At 41.5% G+C, this 26,948-nt stretch overlaps 1 protein-coding gene across 1 annotated transcript in view; it reads right to left on the reverse strand.

Moving 5' to 3' along the window:
• The window catches only part of SWAP70 (switching B cell complex subunit SWAP70), a 184,729-nt gene that overhangs the window by 50,861 nt on the left and 106,920 nt on the right, over window positions 1-26,948 (reverse strand). Inside the window, exons 4-5 of the mRNA XM_030200994.1 lie at window positions 11,997-12,224; window positions 4,119-4,265 (exon numbers count right to left, since the gene is read on the reverse strand). Coding sequence (XP_030056854.1) covers window positions 4,119-4,265; window positions 11,997-12,224 — 375 coding nt within the window. The remainder of the gene's footprint in view (window positions 1-4,118; window positions 4,266-11,996; window positions 12,225-26,948) is intronic.

The raw sequence follows: 26,948 nt of genomic DNA on the forward strand, positions 1-26,948 counted from the left end.
ACTTACTGACGAGACCACCACCCAAGCGATCAACAGGTTCGCCAAGTCCCACTGCAAACTGGACATTTGCCCCAATAACCTAACAAAATCCACCCCTCAACGATTCATAATAGACCTCACGACGCACCTGAACTATATGTTACAACACGGACTTTTCCCAAAGGATAAAGGAAACATTCTACTTACCCCAATACCCAAGGACTCAAAGAAAAAAAACAAGTGACATAACCAATTACCGCCCGGTAGCATCTATCCCTCCGGTAACCAAACTAATGGAAAGTATGGTAACCAAGCAACTTACCGACTACTTAAACAAATTCTCAATACTACATGATTCTCAATCAGGATTTCGATCCACCCACAGTACTGAAACAGTACTAATCACTCTGCTAACCAAATTCAAACAAGCAATTGCAACTGGCAATAGTATACTTCTCCTACAATTTGACATGTGCAGCTCGTTCGACATGGTTAGCCATAAAATATTACTAAATATCCTAGAATACTTCGGGATTGGAGGAAACGTTCTTAGCTGGTTCAAAGGCTTCCTAACTGCAAGAACATACCAAGTAATATCTAATTCAAAAACATCAGCACCATGGAAACCAGATTTCGGAGTACCCCAAGGATCATCGCTTTCACCGACCTTTTCAACCTAATGATGATACCTCTGGCCAAATCGTTATCCAACCAAGGCCTCAATCCATATACATCTACGCAGATGTCACAATCTACATCACGTTCAAACATGATCCAAAAGAAATCACTAATGAAATCAATCACAGCCTCCAAATCATGAGCTAATGGGTGGATGCATTTCAATTAAAACCAACGCAGAAAAAACTCAATGTCTCATTCTCTCATCACAACACAACAAGAGCAAACCGGCCACTATAAACACCCCAAACTACACCCTCCCTGTCTCAGATAGCCTGAAAATACTTGGAGTCACAATTGACCGAAATCTCACATTAGAAAGTCATGCGAAAAATACAACAAAGAAAATGTTCCAATCAATGTGGAAACTTAAAAGAGTAAAACCTTTCTTCCCAAGGGAAATATTCCGCAGCCTGGTACAATCAATGGTGCTAAGTCACCTAGACTACTGTAATGTAATGTAATGTACTCAATGTGGAAATTAAAAAGAGTAAGACCTTACTTCCCAAGGACCGTTTTTCGCATCTTGGTACAATCAATGGTTCTCAGTCATCTTGACTACTGCAATGCACTCTACAAAGGCTGCAAGGAGTATATAATCAAGAAATTTCAAACAGCCCAGAACACTGCAGCTAGACTCATATTCGGTAAAACAAAATATGAAAGCGCCAAACCCCTACGAGAAAAGCTACATTGACTCCCACTCAAAGAACGCATCATGTTCAAAATATGTACTCTAGTTCACAAAATCATCCACGGTGACGCTCCAGCCTACATGACTGATCTGATAGACCTACCACCAAGGAATGCCAAAACATCATTCCACACATTCCCTAACCTTCACTTCCCTAATTGCAAAGGTCTAAAATACAAACTAATTCATGCGTCAACCTTTTCCTATCTGAGCACACAATTTTGGAATGAACTGCCACGCAACTTAAAAATGGTCTATGAACTGATTACCTTCCGCAAACTATTGAAGACCCACCTCTTCGAAAGAACATACCACACAGATTAATATATGTGAACCCTCCTTATGAAACTAGAACTGTCCTACTCTAAGACTTGCTAAGACATTATCTTGCGTTATTATTACCACCTTTACCATAAGATCCTTTTGCTATACTAAATGTATTATCTCAGACAGATTTCCACAACTCATGTTGAATTGTAAGCCACATTGAGCCTGCAAAAAGGTGGGATAATGTGGAATACAAATACAATAAATAAAAATAAATAATGCACTATATGCTGGATGTAAATAACAAATCAAGAAGCTCCAAACAGCCCAAAACACAGCAGCCAAACTCATATTTGGAAAAACGAAATACAAGCGCCAAACCCCTAAGAGAAAAACTACACTGGCTCCCAATTAAAGAATGCATTACATTCAAAATCTGCACTCTGATTCATAAAATCATTTACGGAGAGGCCCTGGTCTACATGTCAGACCTCACAGACTTACCACCTAGGAACACTAAAAGATCAGCACGCACATTCCTGAACCTCCACTACCCCAGCTGCAAAGGACTAAAATACAAAACAACATACACATCCAGCTTCTCCTACATAAGCACGCAGCTATGGAATGCCTTACTACTCGCCGTGAAAAGAATACCTGACCTAACTTTCGGAGATCATTGAAGACCAGCTTGTTCAACAAGGCAAACCACAACGATCCATCCTAATTACCAAACAATGAAATTCAAGCCTGAACTGAATAAAACCTAACTCTCTATACTCGACTACCAAGGTCTACTCCACCACGAATGAACTCTAATGCAATACCACCCTCTTATTCCGAATATAAACTCCTTATACTTGACTGCTCAATCTACTATATCAATTAAGATTTTTATTGTAATACCACTGTATCTCTCACTCCGGAAATGGCGATGTCATGACGGAACAATGTAAGCCACATTGAGCCTGTAAATAGGTGGGAAAATGTGGGATACAAATGCTATATATATATATATATATATATATATATATATATATACACATGCTCAGAGGTAAGCTTCCAGAAAGTGATTGATTACACTTCCTTTTCACACATTGGCAGCATCAAATTATGTAAAGTTCATGCATAAGTCACACCCACAAGTTCTTATGTAAAACAACCACAACTTATAACCCAGAAGTCATAGAAGGCACACACACACACACAAAAAAGAGCTCAAAATGAGACATGAAGACCAACCCAGTGGCTCTATGGTAATAGGGTTTGGGGGTCAATGCTTGGATCACATATTCCAGAATTCATAATTCCTGGAAGGAGAGAGTCTCAGAGTATCAACTACTGAACAGACACACCTAGGGGTCAATTCAATAAAAGGCATTTAAACTTAGGGGCTCTTTTACTAAGCTGAAGAAGTGCTAGCACATGCTTTCCGCAGCTCAAAATGATTTAAGGCAGGATGCACTCAGGCACCCTGTGGTAACTTCCAAAACTGCATCTGCTAAACAGGGCGCTAATAAATTTTGTTGGAGAGGGAGTGTCAGGAGGCAGAGAGCGGCCTTCCCTGCACTAATCAGTTAGCACAGCTACATTACTGCACATCAACTGGTTTATGTTTATTGGCACGTGATAAAACCACCCTTATTATAGATATAAACCAGAGTGATGTACAATCAGAGCAATAATAAAAGCACGGAAAGGAATTCCATTAAAAACAGGACAGTGTAACATTCATACAGAAAAATCGGCCATTTTCCAGGTGCAATACAAAAACCTTAGTGCACAGGAAAAACCTGATAAGCCCTTTTTTTTTTAACCATAGGTCAGTAAAAGGACCCCTTATGCACCAAATATTTGAGCGCTAAGCTTGTATTTTATAATGGCACATTTGCATGCCATGTCTGTTATAGATACCCAGTAACCTGCTAAACTTTAGACACGACTGCTCATGCCTTGTCTACAGCTGGTGTAAATAGTCACACCTAAATACATAGACTGCATGGGTAAAAGTGGGAATTCTATAAAGGATGTAAAAAAAGCAGGAACGCCCATTCCCCCTCTGCAGTTATGCAGGAGAACACTTGGGACACTTCCATAACCAGGCATCTACGTGAACTTTTGCTTCTAACTGCTGTTTCACTCTCACTCAGGCACTTAACATTATCTGCTGTTCTGGTACTATGTAGAATTACCCTGCTAGTGATTTTAGGGCCCAGAAAGAGCCCTAGTACATGGCTCTTGGCTAAGGTCTATCACTGATGACAGAACCAAGTTGTTGGGGGGGGGGGGGGGGATAGATATAAAATAATGAATGAAAGCTCATGGCATGTAATCCAAAGGCCAATTCAGATTCTGTCAAAACTCAAAGGAACAAGAGAAAATGCATGAACAAAATCACTCATACACCCCAATAACAAGACCAAGAGAAATAGATTGTTCTAACTTCAATAAACTGGGAGACAGAGACATTCTCCTACAATTCCTTTCCTGAATGTTTTACCTCCACACAGCAGTTCCCATCCAAAACAATGTCTCCTTTTTTGTCCTTCAGGTCTTCGCTCACATAGTATGAAATTAGGTTGGGTTTCAGCACAAACCAGCGCTCAGTCCAGTTTTTCCTTTTGTGGCCTTTTTTCCACATGTAACCCTGTTTAAAAAACAAGTTAAACACAAAAGCTCTTCTGTAACTCTCCCAGGTATTTCAAGCTTCTGGACATCAAGCCCTCTTTCCTTAATATTCTGCTCATTTTGTTCACAAAAGCAACGCCCACATAGGAGAGAAATCACATCCTTAAAAATTAGTTTGGCGTAATTATATTTCGAGAAATGTCTCTGTTGATCACCCTCCCCTCACCTGTCCACACCCACCCTGTTAGAATACCAATGATATACTTTGATGTCCCCATGCATACTTCCTACCCACCCCCATCCTCCCACCCTGTCAGACTGCCATAGCAATGCTTGAATGTTTTTCACTTATATACACTGTCAGCTAGCACATTTGCTTATTTCCGATCTGACGAAGAAGGGCAACCTTCGAAAGCTAATCAAGAAATGTATTAAGTTATGTCCAATAAAAAAGGTATCATCTTATTTTCTTTTCCATGTTTTATTTTGTTTGATTTCTATTGATAACCTTAAGAGTGGACTAACACGGCTACCACACTCCTCTACTTAAAAAGGAAGAATTGAAAGTAAATACATGACAACCCATGGCGGGATTAGGGGCCACTGTTAACTGGCTGTGGACTTTGTAAAAGATGTTTTCTCTTGATATACATATTTTTCATTTCTATATACCTTCGTCCTCTATCCTAATCTAGGGGATGCAAGTTTAAGGAATATTTTCTTGCTGTCAATTTTCTATATATTTGGTTAAATTTCTTTAGTTATATTCTTTGTGATGTGACTGTATAATTTGAAATGTGGAAAATTAAAACTTTAAAAAAATAAAAAAAAAAGAAAATCCAAGAGAGTCCACACAGAAAAAAACCATGTACAGCCTTTTTACTCATGCTCAGCTATAAAAATTAACCCTCTTAGGGCCCCTTTTACTAAAGTGTGCAAAGCTATTAGTGCATGCAAATTCACACATTAACAGCTACTGAACAAGGGTACCAATTGTGACAGTCATGCCAGTTAGCACACTCATATTCACATGTTATAAAGGGTGGGGAGTAGACAGAGAATGGGTGGCTTCATGTTACAACTGTTGCATAGTACTTACCACATGCCAACTTGTGCTGTTAGCACAGGACCACCTACCACCTCGTAATAGGAGGCACTATGCCTTTGCGTTAATTAGCAAAAAGTGTATGCGTGCTAATGAACTTCAGTGCAGAATTTGCTGAGGACATGCTGGGAATTCCCCCAACAATTACCGCAAAGCCTTTGCACCTTAGCAAGCTTTAACATTTGTCGTTTACGCCTCTAAGTGCAAAAAGACCTCCTTAACATCTTAGTATAAACATTACTGGGCAATTTTCAATAACCTAATACTCTATTTATAGCGTTCCTTAGGATAAATTTACTCAGTACTAACTCTCTTAAATCCTAAGCTTTTCAATTACAAACTCTCAATTAGAATTTCCTTCTCTAGGAGGAAAAAGCCTCAACAGACTCTCAAAACTTAGCTTAACAGCTACTGTTTCATTGGAGTACTATCTGCCGTTTATTAACAGTCTATAATTTTACCCTGCTGTTACGGTCAAACACACTTATCTTCGTTTCTGACACTTGCGCCGCTTCCGTTCTTATTAATGCTCAGTTTTCCTCACCACGGCCGACTCTGGTCCAGGTTTCGGTGTTAAAGAGCATGGAGGTACGTTAAGCAAACATGATATCTAGTAAAATAAATAATAAACCACTAACTGTATGATTCTATTGCTGTTGACAGAAGATTGCCAGTACCACGGATCCTGAAGCAGGAAGTGTATGAAGAACACCGAAACCTGGACCAGAGTCGGCCGTGGCGAGGAAAACTGAGCGTTAATAAGAACGGAAGCGGTGCAAGCCGGCGCAAGTGTCAGAAACGAAGATAAGTGTTTTTGACCGTAACAGCAGTGTAAAATACAGCAGGGTAAAATTATAGACTGTTAATAAACGGCAGAAAGGGAGGTTTTTTAAGCCTATGATGACAGCGAGTACTCCAATGAAACAGTAGCTGTTAAGCTAAGTTTTGAGAGTGTGTTGAGGCTTTTTCCTCCTAGAGAAGGAAATTCTAATTGAGAGTTTGTAATTGAAAAGCTTAGGATTTAAGACAATTTTCAATAACCACAAATGATACAGACAATCTCAGTCCCACACTATTAGTGAAACTATAACCTCCAATAGGACTGAGTCAATACAGTTGGATTTTGGTCTTCACATCATGCTAAGGGAGAGAGAAGACCTCAGAAACCTCAAGGCAAAAATACCTTCATATGACTTCTTTTGCCTCTAAAGTGGTTCAGGTTTCTTTCATTTAGTCTTAAAAAAATTTTCAAGTACTTTTTTTTATATAAATCTTGTTTATGCATATGTATAACAGGATACAAAGGAAAGGACTTCACAACATCAGTCAGAAAAAAAAAAACAGTATCCATACAGACATAATAAACCGCTAATATAGGCATTAATTTTTATCCCAAGAATCCTTCTATACCTCCCCCCCTCTCCCCAACTAATTCCTTTTGTTTTTCCGGTCAAGCATTCAGAATCTTACTACGTGCAGTTCGAGTGAGTCCCAAAAAGGAGACCAGGTTTTACAGAACAGATCTCCTTGTTCTGAAGCTAAGTCAGAGATTCCTGTCTGCTCTAGGGAGCAGAGATGGATCACAGATGAGCGCCACTGAGGTATTGTGGGGCCACTGTGATCCAACCACAGTTGAAGGATTACTTTTTTTGCCTTAGCATAGATCTTTTTAGAAAAGCCTTTGAGCCTTGAGGTGCAGAATCCGAAATGTGGAAAATGTCAAATAGTTGGCTGGGTGTTGGATGCCATTTGATGTTCCAGAGCTTCGATACGTGATTAGATAGGTCTTTACAAAAAGTCATTGTCGAAGAACAAGACCAGAACATGTGTCCCAGATGAGCTTCTACACTGGAACACCTAGGGCATGAGTTATTGTCTCTTAATGTGGCTTGAAAGGCTCTATGAGGCGATATATGTAGTCGTAGCATAAATTTGTAATGTAGCTCCCACCAGTTAGCATTTTCTGTCAAATGATAAACTGATAATAAGCATGATTCTACTTGCTCTGGTTGGAGCTTCAAACCCAGTTCTGAGTTACTTTGGAAAGGTCATATTTTGTAGTTGAATCTCTTAATTAAGAGTGAAACTATTTCAGCAGTGTACGATGCTGAGCATCAAAATCTAGAACCTCATTCAAACGCTCCCAAACCCCTAGTGACAATGCTAGAGGAGATAAAGAATGTACAAAGTGATGAAGTTGAAAATAGGCAAACATATCTGCATCATCTAAACCAAATTCCTCGCAAAGAGTCGTAAAAGACTTTATGGCTCCCTGCTCTGTAACCACATGAAATAGATAATGTATCCCCCTGGAGGACCACCTGCGAAAAGTCAAAGAAGAACCACCCACTGGGAAGGCCAGATTACCCTAAATAGGGAGGGGACATCTCAGGATTTATGGAGTAAAACTTACATATCCATCACCAAGCTTGACACAGCGGGCGAAAGATAGCTGCAAATTGTCCCAAAGGGAGGTCCTCCCCGCTGGGGCATAGAGCCAGTAGGCAAAATGTGATGGCTTGAGAAAGGATATCTCTGTCTGGGTGCAAAAAAAAAATTGTGCAGAGCGAAACCAATCAGAAAGATGGCGAGCACAACTGGCTATTGAAAAGAGTTGGAGATTCAATAATCCCAATCCCCCCTTGGCACGTGGTAGAATGGCTCTAGAGAGAGGTATTCGAGCCCGCTTTCCTTGCCATAGAAATTTAGTCAATCTCCTGCACAGCCATCTTTCATCTTTATAACATAAGGGGTATTGTTTGAAAGGTATAGATCCATTTAGGAAAAAGAACCATATTGTACAATGCTACTCGCCCCAGCAAGGATAGAGGTAAACCTTGCCATCCCTGTAAAATCTCCTCTATCTGGGTCTTTAGTGCTTCCAGATTTATAGTAGAGAGTTGTGTTAAATCTGAGGGGATATAAACACCCAAATATTTCACTGCTTTGTGTTCCCACTGGAGGGGAAAGGGCCCTCTCACATCTCTTTCACTTCTGGCTGAACTGGGAGGGCTACTGATTTTTGGTAGTTCAGAGAGAGCCCTGAGAAAAAGCGGAATTCATCAAGAACAGATAACAGCTGGGGTAAAAGCTTGTTGTGGTTGAGTAAGTGTGAGAAACAAATCATCTGAAAAGGCCAGAATTTTTACTGTTTGTCCTGGTAGAGAGACCCCAAATATATCGGGATCGATTAGTATTGTACGCAACAAGGGCTCTAAATAAAGCAAAAATAAAAGAGGAGAGACTGGACAGCCTTGTCTCGTACCCTTCTGAACTGCAAAAGCGGGCGATTTATATCCATTTACAAGGAGGCGGGCTGATGGTTTGTTATATAGGGATTGAATAGCTTGAAAAAAAAAAAAAAAAAAAACAGCCCTTCAGCACCACATAGGATAAGACCTGAAATAGACAGTCCCAGTGAACCTTATCGAAGGCCTTTTCTGCATCTAGGCTAACAAGTAGTAGCTGTTCATTAGTAAATTGACTGTGGGCAATGGAGAGGAGCACCTTCCGAACATTCAAAACAGCATGTCGTCCCCTAACAAACCCTACTTGGTGGTCTATTAATGTAGGGATGTGAAGAGCCAAACGATTGGCCAAAACTCATGCCAAAATTTTTAGATCTACATTTAATAATGAAATCAGTCAGTAAGATTCTACTTTGTCTTGTGGCTCACCTGATTTTGGAATAAGGGTGATCAGGGTCTCATTCTCCCCTGAAGAGAAGAAACCCCGCTCCACCACTGAGTCATAATAAGCTGTAAGGGGTCCACAAATTTGAAGTTCTAGCATTTTATAGTATTCCCGGTGCGGACCCCATTGGAAGAAATGTAATTACTTTTTGAATTTCTTTGGCTCTTAGAGGTTGGGATAGCTGAGTTCGGACTACCTGGGGAAGATATGGCAAGCCCGCATCCTCCAAATAGGTCTGAACTGAGGGTCCGGGGCCCCGTTGTTCCGCTGAGAACAGATTTGTGAAATAAGAGTGGAATGCAGATATTATTCCTTCTTGGTCTGAAACGCAGAGCCCCTGTTTAGTAGTAATTGTGGGGATAAAGTAGCGTGGTGACCATACGTGAACCACTCGCGCTAATAACTTTCTGGTTTTAATGCCAAATCTTTGAAAATTGTGTCTTTGTGCCAATAAACGCAGTTTAGCTTTTTCAAGGATAAATGAGTTTAATGCAACTAAGGCTGCTGACATATTCTCATGATTTATGTGGGATGGAGTCAGGAGATATGCTTTTTTTTGCTCCTCGATAGTCTTTTTCTTGCTTTACAATTCCCACTGACAAGCGTTTGGCTACTGCGCTCATATAAGCTATCACTTCTCCCCTTAGTACAACTTTAGAAGCTTCCCAAAAGAGGATAGGAGAAGAACACAAGCCCACATTCGTTTCCTCATAAAATTCTCATTGATATTTCAGGTGCTCTAAGAATTTGCTATCTTGACTCAAATAAGATAGGAATCTCCAAGTACGAGACAAGTGGCCCCACCCATCTACATCTACCCATATTAGCGAATGATCAGAAACTGCTAAGGGTCCTATATTAGCTCTATGTACCCGAAAGAACCATGCCTGGGATAGTAAAATATAATCTATGCGGGACCAAGATTGGTGGGCGTTGGATTGATGTGTATTTATTTATTTGTTTGTTGCATTTGTATCCCACATTTTCCCACCTCTTTGCAGGCTCAATATAATTTCTTACCATGGGATTTAGTAGGCACCATGGATCTTTTGCATTGAGTGTCACATGTATGATTATCTCCCAGTTGGTGAGATGTCATATGTGTGTGCCCGATGCAAAGAGCTCCTAGTTCTCTTGAGGCTAGAGTAGCAGACTTGGTGGAGCTGAGGAAGACAGAGGTACATAGAGGAGACCTACAGAGATGTTGTAGAGAAGTCCCACCTCCAGTCTGGTAGCCCCTGTGCTACTTGGAGGAAGGAGGTCTCCTAGAAGGAGAGTATCACCCTGGTGAAGTAGGAAATACTCCTGTAGCCAGGACCTGCCCCACCAGGGGATGTTGTAGTTGGTGATTCGATCATTAGGTATATAGATAGCTGGGTGGCTGGTGGATGCGTCAGCTAGATAGGGTTTTAGATAGTGCTGGGGAGGAGCCAGCTGTCTTGGTACATGTGGGTACCAATGACATAAGAAAATGTGGGAGAGAGGTTCTGGAAGTCAAATTTAATCTCTTAGGTAGAAAGCTCAAATCCAGTTCATCTAGGGTAGCATTTTCTGTCGCTCAAAAGCGCATGGTTCAGGATAAGGTATTTTTCAAAGATATCACCAAAACAGGGAAGATAGGGTATCCTGATAGTGAGGTTGCAAAAGAGACCATAGTAGATCAGGTGTCCTTAAATAAAAATAAAAATCAGACATAAGATTGCAAATTAATACTGTCAAGTACTAAGCATGATGTAAATAGGAACAACAAACAGTTTCAAATGTCTATATGCGAATGCCAGGAGCCTAAGAAATAAGATGGGAGAGTTAGAATATATCGCACTAAATGAAATATATATATATATAATAAGCATCTCTAAGACCTGGCGTTAAGGAGGATAACCAGTGGGACACTGTCATACCGGGGTACAAATTATATCCTAGTGATAGGGTGGATCGAATTGGTGGAGGGGTAGCACTGTATATTAACGAGAGCCTTGAATCAAATAGATTAAAAATTCTGCAGGAAACAAAACACTTATTGGAATCACTGTGGATTGAAATTCCATGTGTAAAGAGGAAAAGGATAGTGATAGGAGTGTACTACCGTCCGCCTGACCAGGATGAACAGATGGATGTAGAAATGTTAAAGGAAATTAGGGACGCAAACAAACTGGGCAACACAATAATAATGGGTGATTTCAATTACCCTGATATTGACTGGGTAAATGTAACATTGGGGCACACTAGGGAGGTAAAATTCCTTGATGAAATCAAGGACAGCTTTATGGAGCAGCTGGTACAGGAGCCGACGAGAGAAGGAAAAATTCTAGACCTAGTCCTTAGTTGAGCGCACAATCTGGTGTGGGAGGTAATGGTGCTGGGGCCGCTTGATAACAATGATCATAATATGATCGGATTTGATATTAGCTTTGAAGTATACATAGGAAATCAAATACTTTAGCGTTTAACTTTAAAAAAGGAGACTATGATAAAATGAGAAGAACGGTGAAAAAAAAAAATCTTAAAGGAGTGACTGCAAGAGTCAAAAATTTACATCAGGTGTGGATGCTGTTCAAAAACACCATCCTGGAAGCCCAGGTCAAATATATTCCGCGTATTAAAAAAGGTGGATGGAAGACCATACGACAGCCGGCGTGGTTAAAAAGGGAGGTGAAGGAAGCTATTAGAGCTAAAAGAAAATCCTTCAGATGTGATGATCAAAAGTCAACTGTATTGACTCAGTCCTATTGGAGGTTCTAGTTTCACTAATAGTGTGGGACCGAGATTGTCTGCATCATTTGCAGTTATTGAAAATTGCCCCATAAGAAAGTGCACATTAGGCTGGCTTAAAGATTAATATTTCACACAAACACCTTCATACGGCTGCTTGAATTCTAATACAGTATGGAAAGAGCAGCATTAGCCACCTCATGCCATCAAGTTTTATAACTTAAAAAAAACTGGACTTACCTGCTTGAGCACATCCAATATAAGCTCACTGAAGACTTCATTAATTGCCATTGATACAGTCTGCCGGTCCATGCCTTTACTGAACTGCCCGCTTCCAATTAGCTCTATGAGCTCCCATACAGATAGCCCGTTCTGCTTGGCATCAAGGCCGACCTTGTAATCCTCAAACTGTGCCTGCTGCCAACCCCCACCCATTGCTTCTGTTAGCTTTTTAAGCAGATATTCAATCTGTAGAAGGGGGGGGGGGAAATAGAGCATATTTAACACAAAAAAACCCACATTCCATCAAATGCTTTTAACACATACGTGCAATAGTGAGACAGCTTTTTGCAGAATGCTAAACTCCATTCATGGGTCCTTGCAAAATCTCTCCTGTCTGTACACACAGCATCACACAGTACATGCGAGTCCAGCTCATGGAGAACATTGATAAGAGCATGCGGCAGAAGCCTTCAACTGAGTCAGTGTTCTGTAATCAGACACAAAACCCGGGGCACTTAATACAGGCAAAAAGCAATTTACCTACAATAATCAACCACCTGAAAAGCACTGTCTCAATATAGTTAGAAGAAAACAGCACACTCCACAGTGCATGCGCCTTTGGCTGTATAGTAGGCATTCACCAAAGCATCTTTTATTCAGGGGAGCAAAATGAGGACTAATTGTATTTTCAACTCTACCTGTCATTTAACATTCAAAAAGCACTCATTAAGGAAAGCAGGTGCAAAAGTCCACAACTATTTTGAACCCACAGCAAATTTCAAATTTTATTTGGAAAACATGGAACAAAGCCCCCAAGTATTCAAGACAGTTACTTGCAGACTGTCATAGAAACTGGTGGCAGTGGCAGATAAAGACCACATGGCCTATCCAGTCTGCCCAGCATAGCATTTTTCTATCCCTTTCTCTCTCAAAAATCCTATGTACTTGTTCTATGCTTTCTTGAATTCAAATACAGGCCCCATTCTCCATCACCTCCATAAATGTATTTCTTTCCTAGCACAGACTCCACTGTATCTCTCAATTTACATGTGGAGGGGCATGATCGAAAGGGGTGTCAAGTTTTCCTGAGGACATCCTCGCAGGACATCCTGGCGAAGCCGCGGGGAAACCCGTATTATCAAAAACAAGATGGGTGTCCATCTTTCGTTTCGATAATACGGTCGGGGACGCCCAAATCGCGAAATTTACGTCGACATTAGAGATGGTCAGCCCCGATTTTCGGCCATAATGGAAACAGAGGATGCCCATCTCAGAAACGACCAAATCCAAGCCATTTGGTCGTGGGAGGAGCCAGCATTCGTAGTGCACTGGTCCCCTTCATGTGCCAGGACACCAACCAGGCACCCTAGGGGACACTGCAGTGGACTTCACAAATTGCTCCCAGGTGCATAGCTCCCTTACCTTCGGTGCTGAGCCCCCCAAAACCAACTCCCCACAGCTGTACACCACTACCATAGCCCTAAGGGGTGAAGGGGGGCACCTACATGTGGGTACAGTGGGTTTTTGGTGGGTTTTGAAGGGCTCACATTTACCACCACAAGTGTAACAGGTAGGGGGGATGGGCCTGGGTCCGCCTGCCTGAAGTGCACTGCACCCACTAAAACTGCTCCAGGGACCTGCATACAGCTGCAATGGACCAGAGTATGACATTTGAGGCTGGCATAGAGGCTGGCACAAAATATTTTTTAAGAATTTTTTTTGAGGGTGGGAGGGGGTTAGTGACTACTAGGGGAGTAAGGGGAAGTCATCCCCAATTCCCTCCAGTGGTCATCTGGTCAGTTAGGGCACCTTTTTGATGTTTGGTCGTAAAAAAAAAAAAATGGACCAAGTAAAGTCGTCCAAGTGCTCGTCAGGAATGCCCTTTTTTTTCCATTATTGGTCGAGGACGCCCATGTGTTAGGAACGCCCCAGTCCCGCCTTCGCTATGCTTTCGACATGCCCCCGTGAACTTTGGTCATCCCCGCAATGGAAAGCAGTCGAGGATGCCCAAGATCGGCTTTCGATTATGCCGATTTGGGCGACCCTGGGAGAAGGACGCCCATCTCCCGATTTGTGTTGAAAGATGGGCGCCCTTCTCTTTCGAAAATAAGCCTGATAGTAACATAGTAAATGATAGCAGATAAAGACCCGAACGGTCCGCCCAACAGTCACATTTTTTTTTTGTTTTGTTACATTTGTACCCCGCACTTTCCCACTCATGGCAGGCTCAATGCGGCGGGCAATGGAAGATTAAGTGACTTGCCCAGAGTCACAAGGAGCTGCCTGTGCCGGGAATCGAACTCAGTTCCTCAGGACCAAAGTCCACCACCCTAACCACTAGGCCACTCCTCCACATTCATTATCACTTCAAGATTTAAATCAACAATGTGATATTATTTACTTGATCATGGTCTTTCTTTGGTGTTTCTGGGACATAGACCATAAAAGTCCACCCGGCTCTGTCCTTATGTTCCAACTACTGGAACTGCCGTCAAAGACCACTCCTGCCTATCCAAATCCGTCTTGTCATTTGCAGGACAAGGACTGTAAAGGTTTGCCCGGCACTGTCCTCACATTCCAAACCACTGGAGTTTCTGTCAAAGCTCTCTCCAGCCCAACCTAAACCGAATCGCCGTATGCGGTACTCAGACTGTACAACCCAGCACCATCTTAGTTGATACAGCTAGAGTCGCCATCTAAGCAACACTTCACACGCAAACACTTATGCAACTCTAAGTTTTGTTTTTTTTTATATCATTTATTTTCTAATTAGAGATCCTCTGTGTTCATCCCATGCCTTTTTGAATTCCATCACAGTTTTTATTTTCCAGGCATCAACCACCCTCTCTGTGAAAAAGAATTTTCTGACATTACTCCTACCACCCCTCAACCTCAAATCATGCCCTCTAGTTTTACCATTTTCCCTTCTCTGGAAAATATTTGTTTCTATAGTAATACCTTTCAAGTATTTAAACACCTGCATCATATCTCCCCTGTTCCTCCTCTCCTCTAGGGTATACATATTCAGGTCTTCCAGTCTCTTCTAATATGTCTTTTGGTGCAAGCCCCATATCATTCTTGTCGCCATCCTCTGGACCGCTTCCTTCCCTGTAATCACCATCATTTTTGCTTATAAAACATTTGACATACTGCTTAAATGTTGAAGATCCAGCCATCTTTATCACCGTGTGCTGCACACTTATGAACAATTTCACTCAAAAGGAAGATTGCCAGAAACTGGAAGCAGCCCAATAACGGGTCTAGTGATGCAAAGAAAATTGGATGGATGTCACTAAAAACTAACTAGACATTATATTACTCATTACTGAAAAAAGTTATTTCATTACGTTTGCACAAAAGTAATCGTTAGTTACTCGTTACTTTTAAAAGTAATATATTACTTCCCAACACTGACCATGAGGGTGAAGTAATCACCACAAACTTTCTACAAGAACACTATGACACAATTAAAGGAAACTCCAGAAGAGATGAGGGGAAAAAAAAAAGTTGCTGAAATAGATCAGTCGGGAAAGGGTTACAAAGCCATTTCTAAAGCTCTGGGACTCAACCGAACCACTGTGAGAGCATCTCTCTAAATGGAGAAAAGACCTGGAACAGTGAAGAATTTTCCAGTAATGGCTGGCCTGCCAAAATTATACCAATGATGACTCATCCACTGATAATTCATCCAAGAAGTCACAAAACATCCCAGAACATCATCCAAAGAACCACAGGGCTCTCTAGCCTCCTCTAAGGTCAGTGTACATAATGCCACCAAAAAAAAAAAAAAAAAAGACTGGACAAAAACGAGATTCATGGGAGAATAGCAAGATGGAAACCATTGCTATCCAATAGTAAAATCGGTGCTCATCTCACATTAGCAAAAACAGACCTGGATGATCCCCAAGCCTTTTAGGATAATTTTCCATGGACAGATGAGTCAAAAGTGGAACTCTTTGCAGAACACAGGTCCCATTATGTCTGGCATAAAGCAAATACAGTATTCCACAAAACGAGCAGTTCATGCACAAAACCTACGAATGTGTCAATTAAAAGCAGCTCTGCAAAGAAGAGTGGGCTAATGTTCCTTAAGAGTGATGTGAAAGACTGATAATAAATTAAAGGAAGTGTTCGGTTGCAATTATTGCTGCTAAAAGGTGGTGCAACCAGTTATTAAATTTAGGGGGGGGGGGGGGGCAGTTATTTTTTCACATAGAAGATACAGGTGTTGGATAACACTGACCCTCAAATGAAGTAATAATTTTTTTTAAGTGTTTGCGCAGGTTCCCTTTGTCTAACATTATATTTACAATGAAAAACCTGCTCCTGTGTACAAACTAAGGGGCCCTTTTATTAAAGTTTAGTGCATGCTAATGCTAAGTGTCCTATGTACCTATGGCCATGTGGCACTTTCTTAAAAGAATGCTATATTGGAGAAACAAGCCAGATGCTAAAAACAAGATTTAACTTACATAGACATCACATGAAAAACGCCATTGCCAGCCAGGATGCCACGCCTGTGAGGCAACACTTTACAAAAACAGAACACTGTACTAGTGATTTCATAGTAAGAATCCTGAAAGGTAACTTTAAAACAATACAGGAACGTAAGACCTTTGAAGTCAGAATGATTAAATATTTTGACACCCACCAGACAGGACTTAACAGAGATCTGGGCTTTCTAGCCCATTATAAGCCAAAAATTGTAAATTGTACTGCTTTGTTTGTCACTCTCCTGTCTCCATGCATATCCCCCTGTCTCACCCATCCACCTCCATCCCCACCCTGTTAGATTGTCACTGAAATGCTTTGATGTCTCACTTATATATACTGTCATCTACCAAGATTTGCTTATTTCCGATCTGACGAAGAAGGGCAACCTTCGAAAGCTAATCAAGAAATGTACTAAGTTATGTCCAATAAAAAAGGTATTTTCTTTTTCATGTTTTATTTTGTTTTATTTATATTGATTACCTTTAAAAGGACTCTTAAGTGTACTAATTGCACCAATGGCACCACACACAACTTCTTGAGATGAACATAGAGTCCCCATCCTACTACATAAGGACTGGCAACCATTCACAGTAGAAAACCAAGCTGAAGAGATGTAAAGCTGTTTTCGTATCTGATTTCAAATTCTGCCTTTTTTTTCTTTTGAGGGATTGAGGTTTGGTCCAGCAATTTCCTCCTGGGCTTCCAGTTCAGTTGGGATCTGATGCCATAACCCTCCATTTCCAACTATCTTAGGATATTTTATTTTACATTTTGCATCTCCTCCCATCTAGCTTTAGTGCAGTTATTGGAGGGATGGCCCTTGGTCTGGGGCAAATCATCAGGACTCCTTCCACGACACTAATCATGCTCCTTATATCCCACCACTAGATGTAGCCATTGCACGATGAGGGACTCCCTCCACCCACAGGGACTATGTATCTATGAATTCTACCTCCATAACATCTCCAGCCCCAGCTGAAACCCAGGTTCCTCCACAGGCCTGTACACAGCACTACCAAGCCAGACCTAATTAGAAGTGTGTCATCTGAGGTGAACCCCCCCCCCCCCCCAAACATGAAAGCTATTTATATTAAGAACACTATTTCTATCAAAAGCAGAACTGTTTCAGAGCAGTTTTCAGTGATTTAAAAAGTAAAATGTTTTGCTTAGAAAGTAATATTTATTTACCACCACCAAAAAAAATCACTTAGCTTAAAAAGAAGAGACAGCTATTCATCTGCACTATTACCTGTACTTGACGCTAACAGGAGAAATTCACATCAAATGCTACAACCAAAATGGCTAACAACTTCCTGCCTGCTTCTAGAGTCTTATAATGCATAATTACTTGGACTGCACATAATCTATCACACAAATGTAAGACATATTAATATTTGTCTTAAGACTACAAGCCCTAAAAACCTACCTATAAAAGATTATACAGACTGGTACTGCACCTTTTCTTCAAACATAAAAAGAAACAAAAGTCCTTGATAATCACGTGCGACGTCACACAAATAGGGAGAGATGATCCACGCCACAGATGGACCCTCTCACAATTTGAAATGAACCAATCACTGCGCAAAGATAAACCCCTAAAGATTTTCCATCCTAACTCTTACAAAATACAAACTAAAGAGCTTACAACCAATTTAGTTCCCAATTTAAGTCTAAACATGGAATCATGACAGCAGACAAATGCCAAATGGCCCATCCAGTCTGCCCATCCTCTGTAACCCCTAACTCTTCCTTTTCCTATGGGATTCCATGTGCTTATCCCACGCTTTCTTAAACTCTGATACACTCCTCGACTGCACGACCTCCACAGGGAGGCCATTCCATGCTTCCAACCACACTTTCCACGAAATAATACTTTCTTAGATTCTTCCTAAGCCTATTCCCACTTAAGTTCATCGTATGCCCCCTTGTTGCACAGTTTTCCTTCAGCTGGAAAAGGCTCACTTCCTGTACATTAATGCCCTTGAGATATTTAAACGTCTCCATCATATCTCCTCTCTCCCTCCTCTGTTCCAGCGTATACATGTTGAGGTTCATAAGCCTGTCCCTATATTTTTTGTGCTCAAGACCACTTACTAATTTTATAGCTGCCCTTTTCGTAGGTGCAGTCTCCAGAACTGCACACAGTACTCTAAATGGGACCTCACCAGAAAGAGACTTATACAAGGGCACTATCACCTCTTTTTTCCTGCTGGTCATCCTTCTCTTTAAGCACCCAAACATCCTTCTGGCTTTGACCTGTTTGGAAGCTTTAAGGTCACCAGACACAAATTACCTCCAAGTCTCCCTCTTCCTTTGTACACAGAAGCACTTCACCCCCTATATTGTACCGTTCCCTCGGATTCTTGTGACTCAAGTGCATGACCCTGCATTTTTTAGCATTAGATCTTAGTTGCAAAATATCAGACTATTCCTCCAGCTTCGCTAGGTCCTTCCTCATGTCATTCACACCCCCCAGGATGTCCACCCTGTTGAAGAGTTTGGTATCATCTGCAGAGAGACAAATATTACCAGACAGCCCTTCCGCAATATCACTCACAAAGACGTTAAAAAGAGACAGCCCAAGGACTGATCCCTGCGGTACACCACTGATAACATCCCTTTCTTCAGAGCAAGCTCCATTTACCCTTACCCTCTGTCTCCTTCCATTCAACCAATTTTTAACCCAATCAGTTACTCTAGGACCCATACCGAGGGCAGTTGCCTGTGTAGAACTGTGTCAAAGGCTTTGCTGAAATCTATTACACATCTAGCACCCCTTCCATGTCCAACTGTTTGATCACCCAGTCAAAGAAATCAGTTGGATTCGTCTGACACAACCTGCCACTAGTGAAGCTATGCTGCCTCGGGTCCTGCATTCCATTCAATTTGAGACACCTCACAATCTTCTGCTTTAGTATTGTTTCCATTAGTTTACTCACCACCGAGGTCAGACTGACAGGTCTGTAATTCCCAACTTCCTCCTTACTTCCACTCTTGTGCAAAGGAACCACATCCACCCTTCTCCAGTCCTCAGGGACCAATCCATTCTCTACGGAAGCATTGACAAGGTCAGTCAGCGGAGCCACCAGAACATCTCCAAGTTCCTTAAGCATCCTCGAGTGTATCCCATCAGGCCCCATCACTTTGTCTACTTTTTTTTTTAAGTTTCATAATTATACAAGTTAAATACACTTGTCAAGAAATACAGAGAGAAACATATAATAAAAGAGAAAAACAATTTCCGGAGTTACAATCACTCCAGGAGCAAATAACACTCTTCCTTAGACCTCTATAAAGAAGGCGGGAGGGGGGGGGGGGGGGGCGTTACAAACAAAAAGGAGATATTAATTTTTACCACAATATTTGAATAAATTGACTTAGCCTGAAAACCACATAAATTTCTTTTAACTGTCTATTGCTGTTCCTTTATAACGGGTGTTTAGCTTTTTCATGTACAGAAAGACCTGAAGTTGAGAAGGGTCAAAGAAGATATATTTATTCCCTTGATAAGTTATTCTACATTTGCAGGGATAAGACAGCATAAAGGTAGCTCCAATAGCTTTTGTTTCATTTCGCAAATTAAAATTTTTTTTCCTCCGTTCCTGTGTTGACTTAGCAACATCAGGGTAGATCCATATTTTCTGACCGTGAAATAATTTTGAAGAATTTTTAAAGTACAGTTTCATAACTTGACTCAAATCTTGTTCAAAAACAAACTGAACAATCAAAGTTCCACGATAAGTTATTTCCAAAGTTGGATTCTTCTAGGAAAGCAGTCAAATTTTGAGGTTCCTGAGTTTCTCTTTGACCATTTGCTGTAGTCGCTGTATCCAGATCCCTTTTTTGAGGCAAATAGTAAACCTTGTTACAAGGAGGTATATGAGAGGACAGGATCTATAGAATCTCTTGCAAATACATTTTAAATAGGTCATTTGCATTAATTAAATAAGATATTGGAAAGTTCAGGAGTCTCAAATTTAAGCGCCTATTATGGTTCTCCATTTGTTCTATTTTACGATAAATTTTAAATTTGTCTTCTATCAGAACTCCAACTGAAGTCTTAATATCATTTATTTCCGTTTTAGTTTGTTGAGTCTGATTAACAAGATCAGTTTTAACTTTATCCAACGAGTTATCTATGTTGTCTATTTTACTCATTATTTGATGAAACTCACTTGTAGATGTTTTAACCGCCTCAGTCAGGTCCTGGCCAGCCTTCCAAACAGCCGTTAAAGTTACTTCTCCTTGAGATTTCCCGGACAATAAGTCTTCCTCGGCATTTCCAGGGGGTGATTTGCCGAACGAGAACTGGCCTGCAGCGCCTTCCGCATCAGGGAGGTTCCCCTCCCCCTGGATTTGGCGGGGCAAGGAGGAGGATTCAGTTCCGGCGGCGTGAGAGAAGCCTCTAGTCCAGAGAGCCCAGACGCTCCTTTGTTGATTCTCTGCAGCGGACTCGCCAAACCGGGCTCCAATGGTAAGCTCTGCATGAAGCAATCCAGGGTTTGGTGTATCGGGGAGGACGTTATTGCCAATGGCAATTGGCTTTTAGTCTTTCCCTTTCTCTTAGTATGCGGCATGTTAAAACATGCTCTCTGGACTAGAGGCTTCTCTCACGCCGCCGGAACTAAATCATCCTCCTTGCCCTGCCAAATCCGGGGGGGGGGGGGGGGGGGAACCCACAGCTGGGATGCCCCAATTGACATCTGGCATATTAAAAACACCTATCAGTAGTAATTCCCCTTTCATAGCTACCTTATGAATGTCTTCAATTGCTCTGTCCATTTCCTCTGCCTGTGATGGTGACCTGTATATTACTCCAATATAAATACATTTTCCTTTCCCTCTTTCCAGTTTAACCCACAGTGCTTCTTCTGTACCCCACGTGTCCTGCAGTTCTGTCACTTTAATATCATTCTTAGCATATAATGCCACTCCTCCACCCTTTTTTCTTAATCTGTCCTTCCTGAATAGATTATAGCTAGGTATAGCAATATCCCAGTCATGGTTCTCCATGAACCACGTCTCCGTGACTGCCACTAAATCCAAGTCTGCTTCTATCATTGTAGCTTCTAGATCTAGAAGTTTGTTTCCCATACTAGGGGCCAAAGCTTGCAAAACATCGATCCAACGGGATCCTATGTAAAATATATATTTTTCCTCTTAAAGTAACGTGATGTTTAGTTTGTATTGTATGGGAAGGAGAAATGATTGATGACAGTGGGCTTATGGATGTGGCCTGAAATGGGATGGCTCATAAGAGGCCTTATAACCTACAACAAAGTCCTTAAGTATAAAATTGATATCCTTCTCATTTAGGTGTTAGTTTAATAGGTTATTTGCAAGCTTTGGAATACTTTGCCTAGTTCCACTACTTTTTGCTCTTTTGAATTATACTGGTTGCCAGTGTCAGCCAGAATCATCTTTAAGCTTTTGTACATGGTATGTAAAACTTTTCATATGGGTGCTACAGGATTTCTTTCTGCTGTGGTTAAAAGGTATGTTCCCACAAAACAATTACACTCTTCTCAGTGTACCTTGTTAGAACTTCCTCTACTGGTTAAATTTTCTTCCACTATGAAATCAGGCCTTTTGTAATTCTGGCCCTTATCTGTGGAATTCCTTGCCAGAGAAAATTAGAAGCATTGATAATTATATGATGGTTCATAAGGCCTTGAAAACTTGGCTTTAAGTTCCTTCGGGGGGAAACTGTAAGGAACGAGATTTCGTGTTTTCTGTAAACTCTCTTGGGAAATTGTAAGCGTGCATTTTGGTCTGTAGTGCGCTGATTTATAATCAGCAGTTGTTTCTGTAAAATCTCCAGGTAAATTGTATAAGTGAGACTTTCTCTTTGGAAAATTGTAGAGTGGTATTTTATGTGTGTGATTTTTATGCATTTTATTATTGTTTTCTGAATTCTATTTTGTTATAATTTTATTGTAAAACACTTTGATGCTTTCATCTAAATGCAGTATATCAAGCTAATAAATCAAATCAACGTATCTCCAGTCATTGACATCAAGACTCCTCGTGCATGCTCAGTTCTTGTGCAAAACTAAGCAAACACAAGGAGTACCTGTGTCAGCAGCTGGAGGCACACCGCCAACTTTCGCTTTACTACAGCAGCACAAAGAGGAGGGGGCACAGCTCAGGCAGTGAATTTTTTTGGCTGGCAGGGCTTCAGCATCCCTGCCAGCAAAAAAGTAATATTTTTAATTTGTGGGGAAGAGCCCCCTCAAAAATGGAGGCCTCGCTATGTCCCTGGTATGCATTTTGCTCAGTATAACTAGATTATAACCCTTACAGCAGAACACACACAGACTTTAGGGCAATTGTTGAAAAGTGGTAGAACTAGAGGACATGATTTGAGGTTGCTGAGAGGTTGACTTAGGAGTAACGTCAGGAAGTACTTTTTAATTGAGAGGGTGGCAGATACCTGGAAAACCATCTCATGGAAGGAGGAGATGAAAATGGTAACGGTATTCAAACACATATGGGATAAACACAACAGATTCCCACATGGAAAGCGAATAGAAGCAAAAATTCAGTGGTGCTTAGATGGTAACTCCAGTAATTAGGAAACAAGGCCAGTGCCAGGCAGACATCTACAGTCTGTGCTCCAATTACAGCTCGACATATCTGGACAAGCCAGAGTGGGTTTTTTGTTTTGTTTTATTATTTTCCAATATACAATGGAAAAGCAAGTAACCAAGAAATTGCAATAAAAGTTATGCAATAACAAATTACAACAAAATAAGCATCAAATCCACATTAATGGGGAACAAATATAGCTGGCTGAAGCATAAAAATTAACATTTAGAACTCAATTTACTTAACCCCAAATTGCTTAACTATTAGCAGACTAAAGAATATATGCTCAGCTTAAAATTAATTCTGAGGAACAGATTTTCCAACTAAGAAATTCTCAAGGTGAGCCAGATCTACAAAAATATATTTATAGTTCTCATAGTTTATGAGATACTTACAAGAGAATTTACTGGAAAAAAAATATAGCTACAGAACACTGCAGTTAGACTCATATTCGGCAAAACAAAATATGAAAGTGCTAAACCCCTACGAGAAAAGCTACACTGGCAACCACTTACTACTTATCACTACTACTTATCATTTCTATAGCGCTACAAGGCTTACGCAGCACTGTACATCATACACAAAAAGACAGTCCCTGCTCAAAGAGCTTACAATCTAGATAAGACAGGTAAACAGACAGAACAATTAAGGGTAAGGGAATAAATAGGTGAGGTAAAAGGACAGGGCAAGCGAGTAGTGGTTAGGAGTCAAAAGCAGTGGTAAAGAGGTGGGCTTTAAGTTTGGACTTGAAAACGCCCAAAGACGGGGCTAGCTAGACGCACAGGCTCGGGAAGTCTATTCCAGGCGTGAGGTGAAGCAAGACAAAAAGAACAGAGTAGAGGAGAAGGGTACAGATAAGAGAGATTTATCTACAGAACGGAGTACCCGAGGGGGGGTACTTAAAGAACGCATCACTATGCACCCTAGTTCACAAAATCATTCACGGAGATGCCCCAGCCTACATGTCAGACCTGATAGACTTACCACCCAGGAATGCTAAAAAAATCATCCCGCACATTCCTTAATCTTCATTTCCCCAAGTGCAAAGGTCTAAAATACAAACTTACGCATGCGTCAACCTTTTCCTACTTGAGCACACAATTCTGGAACGCGCTGCCGCGCAACATGAAAACAGTCTATGAACTAACTAACTTCCGCAAACTACTGAAGACCCATCTCTTTAACAAGGCATACCACTAAGATCAACAAATATGAACTCCTATACATAAATCTAGAATTGTCTTATAATATCTGCTTGTTATTCCACTATAATGTATTTCATTATCATATTACCCAAGAACCTTCTGTAATACTAAATGTATACTTTAATATAATCCACTATTCATGATGTATTGTAAGCCACATTGAGCCTGCAAAGAGGTGGGAAAATGTGGGATACAAATGCAATAAATAATAATAATATTGCTCCCAAAGCTAAAACTAGGTTTCAGCTGTAAAAAGGCCAACATCTGGGAACATCATAACCACTTGTCCACAAAAAAGTACACTATTCTTTAGTAAACAGGTCTTTAGAATGGCCAACTTCTGTTCTGCTGATTGTAAAGTAATTCATAAAGTAGCTCTCTTACGGATGATATCTTGGGAGGATTCCAAAAATTTAAACAAATCTAAACTATGGGAGAATCAATTACATCTAAACTCCGAGTTCCCTAGAGCCTCTAGGTAAATAATAAGCACTTGTCAGCACGATTTCAATATGAAGAACTGCAAAACCTCCTTTACTATTTTAGAATATTCCCGAGGTGGTAAAATAATGAGTCAGAGGGAAATTTAATCTCAAATTATGGGTTCTGGCAGAGTTCACCAATGCTTTCATCTGCATATGGATTAATAAATTATCCTTAGTAGCTGCTGTTACAGAAGCACGCATGGTTTAAATTTGTGAATCCAACTAAGTGGTTAATTGCTCTAGAGACTCAATTCAGCCATTGTGCTCTAAAGGTTTCAGAGAAGTATCTTCAGTAAATTTACTGAGCTAAAGTAAGTTGTTTTGCAATATATTCTCCATCCTAATTACAACCATCCAGACATCATTCAATGAGGCTCCCTCATAGGAGCTAAGAACAGATGGGCAAGAAAACCCAGTAGAAATTTTAACTGGTAGTGAAAGTGGAGTAGAATTATTAGTCACCAAAGAAAGAATTCCAGAAGTTCCATTAGAGAATGTATCCTACTACGACTACTACTATTTAGCATTTCTATAGCGCTACAAGGCATATGCAGCACTGCACAAACATAGAAGAAAGACAGTCCCTGCTCACAATCTAATAGACAAAAAATAAAGTAAGCAAATCAAATCAATTAATGTGAATGGGAAGGAAGAGAGGAGGGTAGGTGAAGGCGAGTGGTTACGAGTCAAAAGCAATGTTAAAGAGGTGGGCTTTCAGTCTAGATTTAAAGGTGGCCAAGGATGGGGCAAGACGTAGGGGCTCAGGAAGTTTATTCCAGGCGTAGGGTGCAGCGAGACAGAAGGCGCGAAGTCTGGAGTTGGCAGTAGTGGAGAAGGGAACAGATAAGAAGGATTTATCCATAGAGCGGAGTGCACGGGAAGGGGTGTAGGGAAGGACGAGTGTGGAGAAATACTGGGGAGCAGCAGAGTGAGTACATTTATAGGTTAGTAGAAGAAGTTTGAACAGGATGCGAAAACGGATAGGGACCCAGTGAAGGGTCTTGAGGAGAGGGGTAGTATGAGTAAAGCGACCCTGTGTTTCCATTTCCACACAGGTTGGGGGTGGGGTTGAGTTTGATCAATTGAAGAAAAGGAGACATCAGAGGGAGATTGCTGAGACATTAAACAGAAGGAACTGTTTTTCCCATGTTGATGCACTGGTCCTTTTAAAGTAGACTTCACTGTAGATTAACTCCCTCCTTTCCGTTTCCCCATAAAAATACTGAACAAATGGTTCCAAAGGGGCAGGACCTACCCTTTTGGTTATAGTCCTTCGGGCACATGCCTGCAGCCACATACCGTGGTAGGGCAGTGTCTTAAAATGTTAGGTCCTGTAGCTGACTACCAATTGTGCCTCTGACCACGGCAGTGCCTGCAGCCAGCCAAGATCAAAGGTCATAGTAACATAGTAGACGACGGCAGAAAAAGACCTGCACGGTCCATCCAGATAAACTCGTATGTGCTACTTTTTGTGTATACCCGACCTTGATTTGTATCTGCTATTTTCAGGGCACAGACCATAGACGTCTGCCCAGCACTAGCCCCACCTCCCACCACCGGCTCTGCCACCCAATCTCGGCTAAGCTTCTGAGGATCCATTCCTTCTGAACAGGATTCCTTTATGTTTATCCCACGCATGTTTGAATTCCGTTACCGTTTTCATCTTCATCACCTCCCGCGGGAGGGCATTCCAAGTCAGTGTGTAGCTAGACACTGAAGGAGAAGGACATACTACAGGAGGCTCTGTTGTTGGAGGAAGGGAGGGGAGCAAGGCTTAGCTCCCTTCCCAGCCATGAGGCAGGGCTCTGGGGAGCACTCCTCAGGGCAGGGCCCGGCTTTGAAGGCGGCCGAGCCCAGCTACCAGGAGAGCCGGAGAAGCAGCTCTCAGCCGAGCCTGGCCCCTGGGAGAAGAGAGCGGAGTCCCCTGGACCGTGGAGCCTCGAGGTCCAGGGGGGACAGTAGACCCAGCACCCCTCCCATGATCCAGCGGTTATCTGGTAAGGAGCATGAAGAGCATGGGAGGGGGAGGCAGAGGGTGAGGGTCCCGCAGACCCAGAACGTGGCAGAACAGAGGATGGAAGAGGGTCAGGAGCTTCAGCCGGTGCTGGACCCGTTGTACAGTGAGGATGAGTGGTCTGAGGAAGAGGAGGAGGAGGGAGTGGGGCAGCTGGGAAGCAGCAGCCCAGATTCTCAGCCAG

Source organism: Microcaecilia unicolor, chromosome 4 (assembly GCF_901765095.1).
Source record: "Microcaecilia unicolor chromosome 4, aMicUni1.1, whole genome shotgun sequence".
NCBI lineage: Eukaryota > Metazoa > Chordata > Amphibia > Gymnophiona > Siphonopidae > Microcaecilia > Microcaecilia unicolor.